Genomic DNA, 16,529 nt, shown 5'->3' with positions numbered 1-16,529 from the left:
ATAAAGAAATGTAACTAAGTGGATGAGCAAAGTATGTAACTCAAAAGAAGCCTAACTCCAAATCTTCATTTAAGGACCAAACATAAGATGAAATGTTAGATTGTCACTATTTTTACTTAACTACACTATGGTTGTATCAAAAAATATGCAAGTGATTTCTAAATTGGAATATCAATTTTAAAATGCTGTATTAAGCTTGTTTAGTAATAGAGAATATCTGAACTGTCAAATCAATGTCATTATCTGTGACATCATTGGTCACACTAACATCCCAATAGCGCATAAATACTGAATAGCAGACAAGGAATGAAATGGCAATCTTCCCAATTGATTCACATATTTGAATTTCAGAGTTCTGATTTTTAAACAGGAAAGATCCTCTTATAAATAAACAAGTGTCTACACCAATAAGGTTTTGTGAATTTTTGTTGTATTTAGTTATCTCACCTAGCTTATTTGATGAACTTGTAGTCCCACTGCTGGGTGACTCAGATGTACTTTTACCTCCAACAGTTGTGCCACCTGATGTCCCAGGTGTACCTGTTGTAAAGGAAAAAATGGAAAGAGTTCATTCATAGAATTTCATAAACTGTGAGGTAACCAATTCTGGTTTAAATTGACTTCCAAATAACGATTACAGAAATGTCCATTTTCTATATTAATAATAATTATTACTCCATACATTCCAAAAAATGTGCTTTGACATACATTTATTCATTATTTCATGGGATCCTCACTTAACAGATTACATTGCCCACGTTTCAGACAAGAAAACTGAGGTTACAGTATAATATTGATTCTAAGAGCAATTTTTACCTATGGGCACTATTTTAGCAGGTTGCTTATTTTGAAGTATTTTTTCCTCATCAGAAATGGTTACCAAATGCTTATCAAGTGCCTTTTCAGCCTCTATATCACTAGTTGTTTTTATTCTTAGATATGTTAGTATGATGAACTATATTCATGGATTTCCTGATTTTGGAAAAAATTCACTAAAAAGAAATAGAAATTATTATTGAAATTATTTTAATGTGATTTTGGATTCTAAATTCAAGCATTTGTTTTTTGCTATGCAAACTCTTAAGTTGAATTTTTTCTTTTTGTTTTCTTTCTCTTTTGATAGTTGGGAACAGCTGAAAAGTCAGGTCCAGACTTGTCTGACCTCCCAGGACTTTGGGTCCAGCGCCTGGTTCCCCAGGGGGCTGCCACATCCAGCTCCAGGGGATGCCCCAGGGGATAGCTGAGCGTGGCTTCATTTTATAATAGAAACAAAAAGTTAGCTCATTAAAATATGAAATTGATCATTTTCTGAGGCTGGCTTGTGTGAGGAAAAATAATTTAAAATAAGAGTGAAGCTTAATTCTCTCAGAAATAAGGGACTTCCCCCTTCCTTTTCTTAGAACATTGACTTTAGAAATTTTGTATTTTTAAGTTCTTTCTCTGTGTCTTGGAAATTTATTGAAATCTTTTTTAAAAAAACTTATAGGCCTCTTGCCATCATAATATCCAAGGAGTGTCTTTCTCAAGAACTCTGGCACTGTCTCTTTGACACTTGTTTTCCTCTGGTTATAAAACTTCCTCCTGTCATCAAGATAGGAGGTTTATTTTCCCTTTGCAGGAAACCAGTGAACTAACCAGATGGCACCCAACTACCAGATGAGTTTAGAATGAACTATGTGTAATAAATAGTGCTATCAGGTTTTGTTGCTTGAGGACCAATATAATTTTTCTTGAGAACTTGAAGGTAATGGGTTGTGTCTGCTTGGTGAGAGGTCTGTCTTTACAATTGCTTAGCAAATGGCCTGTAATTTGCATCACTTTCTAATTTAATCCATATTAAATCATAAAAATGTTTGCTTTGTGGCCAGGGTCTCTGGGTTGGGAGAATTTGTTTTCATTTCTAGTTCCCCAATACTAGAAATATGACTGCTCTTTATTCCCCTGGAATTGAGTATATCCCTACACTTTTGCTCAACATACTTATGTTTTGAGTTTTGCTCAAGTTAAAGCATGTCGATATAGTCACACTGCATTGAGCATAATATCATATTCTTTTCAAAAGAGAGTAAATCACAATCTAATCCCTTCTCTTGCTAGAATTTCCTCTTGAGTTCCTACTCCAACACTTGTCATTGAACATTTCCTTAACTTTGATTACCTTCTGCCTTGCATGGCCTTTGCCTTTGCATTGATATAAATACTCATTTCTCTTGCTCGAAAATTAAGCTCTAAGAGAACAAGTACCTGACTCTACTCTGTCCCTATGTTCTCTAGAGTATGATGCGACACATCATAAATAGCTATTAATATATCTCTGATCTTCTTCAGTTTTCACATTACACAAATAATGAGTTAAATTTCCCCAGGAAACCTTATCTCTGACAAATTTTTTAGTAAAGACATCACATTTCTGTTGTCTAGATTTATTCTATGTTCTCTCAGTACCTGATGCTCCAGAAGTCTCTTCACCAGCAGCTCCAGTGGTGGCTGCATTTTCCCCTCCAGTGGTTCCTGTTTAAAAAGAACGGTGGTGATCAGGCCACACTGGGATCGCCAGAGTTAGCAAAGAAAAATACAGGACCCCCAGTTACATTTGAATTCCAGATAAGCAACAAACAACCATGTCCCAATTATTGCATAGAACATACTTATACTAAAAAATTATTTCTTACTTATGAGTAATTTAAAATGTAAATGGCATTCTGTGGTTTTTATTTGGCAATTCTAGTCTACATAGATGGTTGTGTTGAAAATGCTCCCACTACCTATATTTATTTGTCCTAAAATGATAGCCATAGCCTTTACTAAACGTACTTACAGTCCTCATAAGAATGTGGGGTCTCAGCTAAACTCATGATGGAGCACCACCAAAGTGAGACTGCACCTTGCCTGCTGAGATCCCTGTTGGGCTGGAAGCAGTGGTCTAGCTGTGCTGCTACTGCCAGTTCCAACAGTAATTCCCAGACTCTGCTGTTACCCCTGACAAACACAGTATGGGGAGAGCATGTGCCTTATTGTGACAACCCAATACTGTGCCACTTTTGAAGGGAAGATTGGAGAAGCCAGAAAAATGAAAAATCTTGAAAATGTTCATCATTTTGCACTAGCTGGTTTAGCTCAGTGGATAGAGTGTTGGCTTGCGGACTGAAAGGTCCTGAGTTCGATTCCAGTCAAGCGCACATGCCCGGGTTGCGGGCTCGATCCCAGTGGAAGGCATGCAGGAGCCAGCTGATCAATGATCCTCTCTCATCATCGATGTTTCTATCTCTCCCTCTCCCTTCCTCTTTGAAATCAATAAAAATATATGTTTTTAAAAAGAAAATGTTAATCATTTTTATACCCTTTATTTTTTATTTTTTTGGATGGTAGATGATGAATTTGAGTGAAATCAGCAAGCTCTGATTTAATTTGGTCCTTTTTGACAAAGCCACGGCCTCTGAATGACATCCGCTGCTCACCTGACTTGCCTTCCTCAGAGGGTGTCCCTTCACTGCTTGGAGCTCTAGTCGTTTCCCCAGCTGATGACTCAGTAGTCCCTTTCAAAATAAACAATACATATATACCATTGAGCTATGGTTAAGCAGAACAGATTTTGCTGTTCTCTTCTTTCAAATACTTTGCATATATTTGTTCACACTTAAAGCATTTCAAGTTCACTGTTTCTAAAAATTAATTATAAGAGTCACCTGGGTTGCTTACTACACATACAGAAATACTAGCCTCACTGTTTCTAAAAATTAATTATAAGAATCACCTGGGTTGCTTACTACACATACAGATATACTAGCCTAGTGGTTCTCAACCCATTGAAACCAACTATAAGGCTTTTAAACAACATTTGTGCCTGGGCTCTTCCTCCAGGAGTTCTGATTCAACTAGTCGTTAAAAGGCCCTTCATTGTGCATTTTCCAAAAAATGTCTCTAGTCAATTCCAATGTGTAGCCAAGATTGCAAACCATGACCTGAGCCCCACCCAGACTCAGAGCCTCAGACGTTCAAAGGCAGGAGTCTGCAATATAATACTCTTTGCTCTAAGTCACCTGTGAGCTGATGTTAGTGAAATACAGCCATTCAGCCCATAGATGCAGGGATGGTGACATGATGAACGTGCACATTGACTAACAGCTAATAACCCAGTAGAAGCTGCTGGTGGCTTCCCTGTGGTCAGTAAGAAAATGCTTCTGAGCCCCCACTTCCATACCCGCTCTGCCTCCCGAGGTTGTGCCTGGGGCAGTTGTGTCTCCTCCGCTGGTGCTCTGGCTCCCAGGTGCGGTGGTGAAGTCCTCTGGTCCTTCTGAGGTCCCTGGCATAACAGCAAAGAAGGGACGTTACTTCTAGAGCAGGAGGATTCTACATGTCACTCTCATGTGACAGAATCGAGGATTCTAATGTAAAAGAAATCTTCAATGACACCTAGAGTTTCTGCAGCTAGAGGATCTAATGTCACACACAGCTTCATCTTTAGTTCAACTGGAATATGTTCAGGACCATCTCACAGGCGTTAAAGTGCCCATCCTGACTTGCCTGCTTTTCCTGTGCTTGTTGCTCCTGTGCTTGATGCCCCGGGTGTGCTCTTCTCGGTTTCCACTGGTGGTGCAGTAGGGGCCCCTATTCCAGCTGGGGGGGGCGGTGGAGGGAAAATAGCAGTTTAAAAAAATACCCCAGACATAAATCCACTCATCCAGTCTTATAAGCATCCTCTGAGGCAGGTAATATTATTCTCATTTAACAGACGTGGGTAAGTGACTTTCTCCAGGTCACTAGGTTGGTTGGCAGCAGGTCCAGAAGCCAAACCCAGGTAGTCTAGCCCCAGAGTTTACACTCTAACTTTTGCTTCTCAAACGATCTGTGGTAAAAGAGCAATGCTGCAAAAATGTCAGTCTGCCCTATATTGGTGTTTTGGGAAATGCCATGAAGGTAGAGAAATATTTTTGAATAAAATCATTTAAAACATAAGCTTTTATTTAGGAGGTATTAAAGGGACTGTGTGAAACTGCTGTTTCTATTTTTTAAAATATGTTTTTATTGATTTCAGAGAGGACGGGAAGGGCGAGGGAGATAGAAACATCAACGATGAGAATCATTGATCGGCTGCCTCCTGCACGCCCCCTACTGGGTCACTAGCCAGCAACTCCACATGTGCCCTGATCAGGAATTGAATTGAACCATGACCTCCTGGTTCATAGATCGACGCTCAACCACTGATAAGACTGCTGTTTCTAAATGCCTGTTCTCTGTTTCAGTTCTTACCACATCATGACCAGTAATCAACAGTTCTGATGGCACTCATTTGTGGACCAAACTTTCAGCAACCCTGTTTAAAACTACTACCTGATAACCAAAAAAAAATTCACTGATTGACTTGTCACTATTAGCCAAATAATTCTGATTCAAATTTTAAGGACTGTAGACTAAACAGTCATCACCCTAAAGTTTGAGTCAGTTCATTGATCTAATTGAAAATGACCAGTTTCTTAATTTCTGCTGCTGGAGATTCTATCTTTTAACACATTATTTTTATGTAAACTATAGCTTATTCCAAAAAAGTATGTGACATAAATTTTAAGTCAAGAAATTTGCTAAAGGAAAATAAATGTAGAAAAACAAAAGCAGGCCATAGATTAGTTCTTAAAATCAGACCATGAATTAGATCATAAAAGCATAAAAGGAAGTCCCATGCATACTCTAAAGGCATGGCTTTTAGTAATATGTAAAGGAGTTTTTATTTATCCTAAAGCAACCAGAACAATGGAAGGATTTTACATAGTGGAGTGACGTGATCACAGTTGCATTTTAGGAAGTCCATTCTAGCCAGTGGTACTGACTAAAGCATAAATTGGCAGGGAAAGGGAGAAAGATATTCTCAACGTTGATAAGCACTGATTGCCAAAAGGGCTTGTTGATTAATACATTGTTCTGGGTTTCACTCTAAGAGATTCTGATTTTAGGGAGGTGGCCCCCAAATTTTCATTTCTAAAAGGAGATGTTGATGCTGCTGGTCTGGGAACCACACTTTGAACCCCACTGTGTTAAGATTAGGTGAGGTAGGTGGACAACTGCAGAGACCAGATGGACAATATCTAACACCTGAGCAGAGGCAAATATGATGCAGAGGAGAAAATGTAAGAGGGACTTACATTAACTGATGAATATTATCTATGTTTAAAGAGTATCAATAATGTCTTATTCATGAAACTAGTAATAGTTGGAATTTAGTCAGTGATGCACAAGGGCAAGCATATCCTCATTTGGCTTTTTTTTTAATGTATGCTTTATGCACTGATCAGGGAACGGTAGCTATTGCAGAGAAGGCTAAGGGTTCTGGGTTCTATTCCTGCTTCTGTCAGCTTTGAGACCTTTTATTATTTTCTTCCTAATGGCAATAAAGAGATTTAACTACAATGGTGTTAACGTGGATTAAATTCTGTTACATATTTGAGCATAATTTAGAAATTTTAGTGTACTTTAGAAATATATCACTAATATTTGATTTAATATAGAAAGACTAACTATTGAATATTTTCCCAAAGTCCTCCAGGTGCCTCAGTGCTGTTGCTGGACCCCCATTTCCTAATGCTGTTCTCAGGGTACAATTGTCCCTGACTGGAAACAGAGGACTGCTTGTGAAAAGGAGCTATGGAAGAAATAGCATTTGACTCATTTCTTGATCTCACCTTCTCTGAAGCCTGTGTCAGCTGAACTTGTTTTTTTAGCTCCTGTGGTTGTACTTGCTGATGATCCAGTGGTCCCTGAGGAAGATAAAAAACAAACACGTGCTAGAAAAAGTACATGGGCGCTGTCAACACTCCAGGTAATGGGTATGTATAATTGTCACAATGTGATATACTTTAAGGAATCAACCTGTGGAAAAAACCAAAGACTCTACACTTTAATTACATATAAAGAACACCTACGTCGTCCTGGGGGTGAGAGTGGCTGGGCAGGGGTCGATGGGAGAAAAAGGAGACATATGTAATACTTGAAACAATAAAAAAAGAAATTAATAAAAAAGAAATATAAAAAGGGAGGCAGACATATGTAATACTTTCAACAATAAATAATTATTTAAAAAAATAAAAAATTTTAAAAAAGAACACCTACGTCTGATAATATATCTAAGCCAGCTATCTTTATGTTGTAAAATATTGTACTGAGCAGCACTGCCTGAAACCCGTTGCTTAGACGTGGCTGTGTACTCTGTTCTGGACTTACTGTACCTGATACGTGCCAAGGACTGGTGAAGAGGGGACCCACTGCTCCAGGGGTGCTTGCACTTCCAGCTGTGAAGGTGACTGGAAACGGAGTACTCATAAGGCCTGAGAAAAACAGGAAATGAACTCAGCTCAAGTATACTCGGGCTTTGTTGCCAATGGGCAACTTAACTGTTCAATCAATTCCTAGCATAGAAAATAGAATCAAGAACCCAGTGACTTTCTACCCAGAGTTCCCTAAGATATTTTTCTAATCTTATTTTTGAAGCTAGAGTGTTAACACCCTCAAAAATATCTTTAATACAAAATGGGTTTGTAAGCTAGGTTAACAGCCACAGGAAGGAAGCCCCATAGCACCCTGTTAACGATTATAGAAATTGCTCAGCCCAAGACCTGCTCGGCAGCATACAATCAATGGGTCTCATGATGTATAGCTTTCACCCCTGCACACCAAGGCAACTTATTGACACGCATTTTTAAGATGGTTTTCAGCCCACAAAGTGGAATGACCACCCTGCCCACCACAACTCTCTGAAACCAGACTAGAGGACGCAAGGAGGGCAGTAGACAAGTGGAAGATCAAAATGAACTGCTTACGTAATCAAGGACCCATCGGCAAGCCCCACAGCCCTAAGCCCCTTACTCATGATTACCCATAATTTTTGTTCTATTCAAACCTCTTGACTGTCAGTCACTGGCAAGTTGGAATTTTGAGCAGCAGCTCCCCCTTCTCCTGAGTGGTGCCATCCCAATAAAATCACTTCTATTTCATCGCTGAAAAACCTGGTGTCAGTTCTCATTGACTTGCTGTGCACAGGTGGGCACGAAATCTCAGCTAGTTTGATGACACTTTCCTCTAAGATTTTGGTTTAGTCCTTGCTATTTTTTTTTCTTAAAAAAACAAAGTCATGTTCTCTGCATCTGTAATAGGGTCACACTAAGTTTGCATACTTTTGTCTTAACAAGGTTGCTCTCAAAGAAATGGAACCTAATTACACTGTCATTCAGAGGTGTAATAACAATGTTGAAGTAATATCACCAAGCAGCTAATTGCTACTTTTACACTTAAAACACCTAAAAGAACACAATATATTTTTAGATATATGTTTTCTCTTATCTTATATTCTTTTTTAAAAAAAATTTAAGCTTGATATTATTTAGTACTGTTGTAGATATTCTATTAATAGTTAATAATAAGGAAGAAAATAAAACTATCATATTATAGCCAATCAATATAAACTGGCCAAACATAAGTTAAATTCATTTTTAAAAAGTTCAAAACTAGTGGGAAAAGTCCAGTGTAAACTATTTGTTGGTAATATTTTTTTTCAAAAGTCAAATTCTCATATAAATTTTTTTTCTTAGAAATCCAGTTACTAGTAATTTATACTGTTAGCTATTTCTAACATATAAAAGTCAAGAATTAATATACTGACCTGTAGTAAAAGCTTCAACGGGTAGACTTAGAGTTGTTCCTGATAAGAAAAAGAGATATGGTGTGAATTTTTCTGACCTCAAGAGAAAATACAGAAAGATTGGTCCCTTGTTAGTTTTTAATAGATAGTAGTTTGCAATGTATTTAGTGTTGAGAGTAATAAGATTTGATTTTATTTTTAAATAGTGACATTATAACATACATTCTAATTTATGTGGAATAAATATGCAGGAGTGAGCAACCATAGGTTTATAGTTGTGAGTATGTAAAAGAGTTCATTCTTGTATTATTATTTATTTCCTTTGCCCACTCCTGTATATTCACGATGACAAGTTAATTCTCTATTAAGCAGAGGCTGATTTTACAGTTTGTTTCTTTCAATTCCCTCTCTCTCGGGTTATCTGTGCCTCCAATAATTTTCTACAAAATAACATTTAGTCTGCCAGGGTTTGGGGTAAGAGGAAGGAGAAATACTTTTGAGGAATTTTTTAATGATTTGATAAAGCAGGTTTGTGGAGATACATCTGAAATGACCAATATGCTCCTGAAGAAAAAGACCATGTTTTTATCTTTGCATTTGCAATACCTGTCCTATTGGCAAGAAGGTGGTAGGAGTTTATAAAATGTTTGTTGAGAGGGGTCTGTGGAGTTAAAAATAAGCCTTTATTAATTTCTGGCTTTCATCATCAATTAAGAGTTAGCTATTTTCTGTATTGCAGTCTTAATTTCTATTGAAAATCTCTGGAAAGCTATTGTTTATGTGGTTATATCCCTTTACAATTTTATAGTGTTTTGTAACTTAAAAAAGAAGAAAAAAATAAATTTCTCACACAATCTCTCTATTTAATCCTCACTCTGTCCAGCCACACTGGCCTTCCTTCAGTCTTTCATATCTGCTATTTGTACTTCTCTATATTTGGAACACAGTTTCTCTCCTTTTTGTCTATTTACTACTTATTGGTCAGTTCTCAAATCAGCCATCTTTATGTTAGCCTTTTCTGACCATCTTGACTTAACCAAACCCCTGCTCTACCCTCTTCACCCACATTCTAAGCACTTCACAGCTCTAGATGCAAGTTTTCATTTGTTTTTGTAATTACTTGATTGATATCCCGACTAGACTATAGGTTTTAAGAACGCAGGAAGCATGTCTATTTTAACTCACCTTTATATCTCTAAAAACATTAGAGTACCTAGCACATAATAAATGTTTGGTAAGTATTTGTCAACAGAATAAATGAATAAACCCACATAATAAATGTTTGGTAAGTATTTGTCAACAGAATGAATGAATAAACCCATGAATGAATGAATGAATGAATGGATGAATGAATGAATGAATGAACAAATGGAATAAAAGTATTGTAACTATTCTACATATGAAGAATTGGACTCAGAAAACTAAAGTAATTTATTTAAGACCATTGCTAGTCAGTGACAAAAATGAGACTAAAATCTAAGTCACCTAGGACCTAGGACTGTGACACAATCCACTTTGAAATTGGAATCTGTAATTATATGCTACTTCAATAATGGATTTAAATTAAATTAAACTTTATTCTCTTTCTTAAACATTAAAACACAGAAGCATTACAAGTGGAATCTAGAAAAAGATGTCCTGAATTTTAATCCTCTCTCTGCTACTTATTAGCAAGAAACTCGATATATAACTTAACCTCTTTGTGCTTCCATTTCCTCATTTGTAAATTGGGGGAAATGATGGGTCCCACTTCATAGAGTTTTCTGTATCAAATATGATAATATGTGTCACACACTTAGAACAGTGCTCAGTAAAGGTTAGCTCTGTGTCAAGATCTGTCAATTTAAACAGGGGAAAAATAGAACTACATATATTTCTTCTAAAAATAACATACTTAATTGAAATGGTTGGGTAGGCATCTCTCATGGTATTTTAACCCTTTGAAGCATTTACTATATGAAAAAGAAAATGGATATATAAGACATGAAAAAAAGTTTAAGCTTTGTACATTGCTTCTCTTATGCTTTTAGAGATTTCTATAATGTTTTTCTAAATTCGTCAAAAGTGCACTTTAATCCTGTGCTATGTACCTCAATGATAGGCTCAACAATGAAATCATACCTCAACTTCTATCCAAGATGCTCGAGTATAAAGTCAAATGAACTATCAATTCTCTCTTGAGGACCTAGTCATTTCTCCTTCTATTTGACAGCAATGCCTTTGATCATCTGAGCAAGATAATTTTTTATTTGTTTGTTTATTTGATTGGAAAGACAGGGTTTATTTAGAATCACTATTTCAGAGTTTCATTAGTATCTTTCCTAAAAATTTTAAGTATAGTTGATATACAATATATTAGTTATATTAATATTAGGTGAAAATATAGTGATTCAGCATTTTTATATCTTACAATGTGATCACTTCACTAATTATAGTGATCATTTGTCACTGTGCAAACTTATCACAATATTACTGACCATATTGTCCTTCACCGTTTTCACCCATCCACTCATCCTGTTCCCTCTTGTAGCCATCCCTTTGGTCTCTGTTTCTGAATTTATTGTTTTGTTTGTTCGTTTGTTTTGTTTTAGATTCCACATATAAGTGAAACCATAGGATACTTGTTTTTCTCTGTCTGAGTTCACTTAGCATAATACTGTCCAGGTCCATCCATGTTGTCACAAATGGCAAGACTTCATTATTTTTTAATATTCCATTATATATGTAGAGCACATCTTCTTTAACCACTCATCTATCAATGAACACCTAGATTGCTTCCAGATCTTGGCTATTGTGATCAGTGGTGCATGAACATAGAGGTGCATATATCTTTTTGAATTAATGTTTTTGTTTTCTTAAGCAAATCTAGTAGTAGGATTGATGGGTCATACAGAACTATTTTTAGTCTTCTGAAGAATCTCTACACTGTTAAATTTATGGAAAGTAACGTTAAAATATTTTATTTCATCTTTTCAAGTTTTGGTAAAAAAATAAAATAAAGCCTAATTGCCAGTGAGAAGTACTTAATTCAGTGAAGTATTTGATCCAGTATTTGATCAAAAGTACTTTACCCAGGGAACAAATAATAGCAAAGAGCTGCATTCCCTCCAGATCTCAAACAACCCTGATATCTCACTGCATTTTACCAGAAAAAAATTCTTTTTCTTCTGATCTCTGTTATCCTGAAAAAATATTGAACGCTAACTATTCTAGAGATTGGGATTGGGTGCAATTGGGAACACAGAACTGGCAAACCATGGTCTCTGCCATCAAGGATGTCCACTGGGCTTACAGTGGCAATCATTTATCAATATATACAAATATTGAATCATTATGTTATATACCTGAAACTAATATAATGTTATATGTCAATAATATCTCCATAAAAATACCATGGGTTTAAGTATATGCATATATAGATTAGAGGAAAGAAAGAAATAATAGGAGAAAGAGAAATAGTGTGAAGTTGGAGGAAGAAAAGTTCCTAAGTATTGGAGACTGGGTATGTTAATTCTAATAAGTAAATTGAGATAAAACAATTTTAATACATGTAAAAAACTTTGTCATTTTATAGGCTTTCTATTTCACCTACCTGTTGTCTCACTGCTTGATGTTGTAGTCCCTGGAGTGAATGTTGCTGATTTAAAGAAAAAAAAATTGAAAAAAATTAATTTTGTATAGAGGAAAAATTATGTTTCTGAGAACATCTATTATCATATATAAAATGGGTCAAAATGAATGTTTCAAATAAATTTGATCATATAAGTGGATGGATGTTAAAATGTGAAATTAAATTTTTAAAATCTATAGTACACATGTAAAAGGTCAAAAAACTTATTTTGTATAATATTTTTCTGGACTCCTCCCCTAAGATATTTTAAAAAAATATATAAATAAACAAAAATTTCACCTAATTACTATAGCAAAAGGAAGTTTTGAATTTTTTAATGCCCTCTTGATTAAGTTGTGGTTCGATATTATGGCTTACCTGTGCCTGAGCTACTGGCTGCCAATGGAATTGCTATACAAAGGAGGAAACAAATATTTGGAAATGTATGTTAAAAAGGTGTTGAAGACATGTTGTATTGCTAGAGTGCAAATAAATAATTAAATGTAATAGTTCAACTTATTTATCAAATCTTCACACATTTTAATATACTTTTGTACTGTACTAGCTACTGTTTTAATTAAAGTTATTTGATGCTAGTAAAAAAGAAATTGTAAATTATTTTCAAAGAATTTAACAGAATTTTCTTTAGTTGCCACTTTTTTCAAATTAGTAGCACGTGGAATGTTCTTTTTAGGACACGTAAGCTCCAAATAGAGATGTTTCTTTACTCATATTACAATTTAGATGTAGATCCTACTATTTGGCATTTACAAAATAAATACATGCATACATACATACATACATACATACATATTTGAAAATAGGGCCAAAATGCCTAAATGGTGGCTGCTAATTTAGAAGTTAAAAAACAAATAAGCATTTATTTTTTACCTGTTGTGGTGGTTAATATGGAGGTAGCTGTTGTAGTAGAAACTGTTTAGGGAAGACAATATTTATGAAAATTATTACTTGAATAATTTTTGCTGGGAAATTTAGTTAAAGAAACAAGTTGCCTTAAAATAATAATAAATTTCTGAAATTATGTGTAAAGGTTAAGTGAAAAAACAATCTTTCATTTAAATCAAAAGAGCACTATATACTTATTGCATGTCTACCAAAATAACTAATTATTTTCGGTTAGTACCACTTAACCAAAATCTCATAGGAACCTTATAAGGTCTGTATATGAACCATAACTAAAGGTCAGAACCTTAATATATAATAACCTTAGTGTTAAGTACGTAACCAATAATAACTAAAATGTAAATAGCATTTTACCGATGATCACATAACTTTAAATATATTATCAAAACCTAAAGTTTCTAGTTTACTGTGCTACCTCCAAATATCAATCAACAGGAAATAAAAGCCCTCCTTGAATCACACAAGGACTAGGGAAGTATACTGCAGCAACTAAAATACTTAAATTAAAAGTCCGTAAGCTATAGTGAAATTGCATTTTGCCCACCACTCCCTTGAATGGACATAACTGAAATGCTTTCATAGCTTACAGCAAATATATAAGTTAAGAAAAAGAAAACTTTTTATTTCTATGTTTTCAAATGATTTCCCAGTGTCATCGTGATTTTAAAATATTTACTTCATGGGAGACCACATTTACTCCTTTTTCATTTCATTTATTTCAATTATTATCTTAAAATGTCAAGCTTTAGATTATGTGTTTAGCTAATAAGCAAACAATGCCTATTGTATGTCCTAATCATATTCCTAACTTAATTCACAGGAGTATAATGAAATAATATTTTGACATATTTTCTAGTAACTTAATTTTAATTTGAAATTTTTATAGCAGCAGATTTATCAGCCTACCTTTTACCTGCACAGATTCATGTAAAACTATAAAAAGTTATCCACAAAACAAATCAGAAATACATATTTAAAATAATGATGATTTTACCTGTAACTGTTGAATTGTCAGAACCAATTCCTGTAATAATCATAGATTACTATTATTAATGCAAAATCATGAAGAAATTTAAATCTCAAGCTGCCTATGGGTTATGTCTTTTGTATCTTACTCTCTACATTTTCTAGTACACAAAAGAGTAGTTCGTGTGTTCTTTAGAAGCTCATTGGATTTATTTTTAAGATGTGTCGCTCATGAGCGATTCTTCCATTGTTTAATTCTATCTGTATCAACCCTCACTTGCCACTCCACCATTTATTCAACTATTTTGGCTGATGTCTCACTCCCTTAATCCCCAGAACCTACAAACAGGCAGGGGCACACATGCATGACTTGGCAGCATTGGATTTGAACTGACCTGACATCAACAAATACACTGCAATGGAATGAATGGCCTCGATTCACTGAGGGGCAGTGGGAAGCATTAAGTACCTATTCTGTTGTTGATGAACTGAAAAGATCCCAGACCCTTTATCTAGTCTTTCCTAAATCAATTACAGTAAAATGCAAGGACTCACCACTGCACGCCAACTCTCCTGCGATGCAATAGCTGAAAGTTAATGTTTAAAAAATAAGAATGAGATCGAAATTTTAACTCCTAGTGACATGCATCTCCAAAATGTAAAACAACAAATTGTCTAACAGTGAAAATCAAAACAGGAGCAAATAAGAGAACAGTCAATCATTGTTTCCCCAAGAGCGTGCTATTGATTCAAATTGCTTGTTTTTTTGTGTTGTTGTTTTTTCCGAATACTGTTATTTCTAATCATTTCCCTAAGGAGTTCTTGGGACCTAAAAGAATGCTTTACACTCAAGCTGTAGTTAGTTCTCCCACTTTCAGTTTCAAACACGATGTGGTTGCTCTAGCATGGATGCCACCTCTTTGCTTCCATGTCCCTGACTGAAAGGCTAGCGACATGATCTTACATTTATAGAATCAAAACTTTTTTTTTTACCTAAAACTACATAGTATCATTTTTGTCTTATCTTCTGCATTATTCAGTATAAGATTTAACCATTTGCTGATATGTGGGTTCACTGAAAATACAACATAACTAACTTCACTGATGTAAAACTAAAGCTGGCCTTTTTATTTAGAAATGAGTTAAAAATTACATGCATATTTTTTTTCTTGGTTTCTTTTCTAAATTAAAATGCAAGAAACAGAATTTCTTATTAGAAAGTTAGGAGAGAATGTACCATGTTCTCCCACAGTTGTCTTGGATCACTCCACCTGCTGGTATGACATCATTGTAGAAGCAGCTGCACTCGGATAACCTGACGCATTTCATGGTGTTCTCATCCAGGTAAGGAGCACTCTCCGGGCACTTAGCATAACAACCTGTGTGTGAAAATGACCCGCCGTTGGTCTCTATGTACCAAAACTGATCACAATGCATTATAGAGTTGTAAAGTTACTTAAATGATTTCATGAACTAAAGTAGATAATAGCAAAATGACAAGACATTCTTAAGAATGACAATGGGCAATGGGATTGTAGCACTGGATCTTCTCTCTCTCTCTCTTTCTCTCTCTCTATTCCTCTCTCTCTCTCTCTCTCTCTCTCTCTCTCTCTCTCTCTCTCTCTCTCTCTCTCTCTCTCTCTCTCTCTCTCTCTCTCTCATTAAACAGATAATTTACATCCTGAGAAGATGTTTTCAATGTGGAAATATTAATGTCATAATAAAGATAACTAATCATTAAATTACAAAATGTAGGACACTAAATTGTCAGGAGCTAACAACAATTTCAAGTTTTGGGGTTTTTTAAATATATTTTTATTGATTTCAGAGAGGAAGGGGGAGGGAGGGAGAGAGAGCTAGAAATATTAACAATTAGAGAGAATCATTGATCGACTGCTTCCTGCATGCCCCCTATTGGTGATTGAGCCTGCAACCCAGGCGTATGCCCTGACCAGGAATCGAACCATGACCTACTGGTTCCTAGGTCAACACTCAACCACTGAGCCACATGGGCCATGCATCCAATTTTAAAATCCTATATAATAAAAGCATAATATGCAAATAGACCAAATGGTGAATGTCTGGTAGCTATGATGTGCACTGACAACCAAGGGGCGAACGCTCAACGCAGGAGCTGCCCCCTGGTGGTCTGTGTGCTCCCACAGGGGAGACATCGCTCAGCCAGAAGCCAGGCTTACAGCTGGGGTGCGCAACAGCGGTAGCGGGAGCCTCTCCTGCCTGCCCCAGCTACAGGCAGGCAGTAAGGAGCAAGGGGTCCCAGACTGCGAGAGCCCCAGACTGTGAGAGGGATGTCTGACTGCCAGCTTAGACCCAATCCCTAAGAGGATCGGGCCTAAGCCAGCAGGTGGACAGCCCCCAAGGGGTCCCAGACTACAAGAGGAT

The 16,529-nt window shown here is 35.9% G+C and overlaps 1 protein-coding gene across 1 annotated transcript in view; it reads right to left on the bottom strand.

The window, feature by feature from the left end:
• MUC19 (mucin 19, oligomeric) overlaps window positions 1-16,529 on the bottom strand; it is a 114,087-nt gene that overhangs the window by 62,766 nt on the left and 34,792 nt on the right. The window contains exons 32-45 of the mRNA XM_014529528.1: window positions 15,364-15,505; window positions 14,682-14,713; window positions 14,155-14,184; window positions 13,128-13,169; window positions 12,615-12,647; window positions 12,219-12,263; window positions 8,648-8,686; window positions 7,218-7,316; window positions 6,675-6,749; window positions 4,525-4,617; window positions 4,202-4,303; window positions 3,459-3,536; window positions 2,446-2,511; window positions 448-540 (exon numbers count right to left, since the gene is read on the bottom strand). Of these exons, the coding sequence (XP_014385014.1) occupies window positions 448-540; window positions 2,446-2,511; window positions 3,459-3,536; window positions 4,202-4,303; window positions 4,525-4,617; window positions 6,675-6,749; window positions 7,218-7,316; window positions 8,648-8,686; window positions 12,219-12,263; window positions 12,615-12,647; window positions 13,128-13,169; window positions 14,155-14,184; window positions 14,682-14,713; window positions 15,364-15,505 (969 nt within the window). The remainder of the gene's footprint in view (window positions 1-447; window positions 541-2,445; window positions 2,512-3,458; window positions 3,537-4,201; window positions 4,304-4,524; window positions 4,618-6,674; window positions 6,750-7,217; window positions 7,317-8,647; window positions 8,687-12,218; window positions 12,264-12,614; window positions 12,648-13,127; window positions 13,170-14,154; window positions 14,185-14,681; window positions 14,714-15,363; window positions 15,506-16,529) is intronic.

Source organism: Myotis brandtii, unplaced genomic scaffold (genome assembly GCF_000412655.1).
Source record: "Myotis brandtii unplaced genomic scaffold, ASM41265v1 scaffold686, whole genome shotgun sequence".
NCBI classification, from domain to species: Eukaryota; Metazoa; Chordata; class Mammalia; order Chiroptera; family Vespertilionidae; genus Myotis; species Myotis brandtii.
The sequence above is the reverse complement of the archived record's forward strand: the minus strand, read 5'-3'. Positions and strand labels throughout refer to the sequence as shown.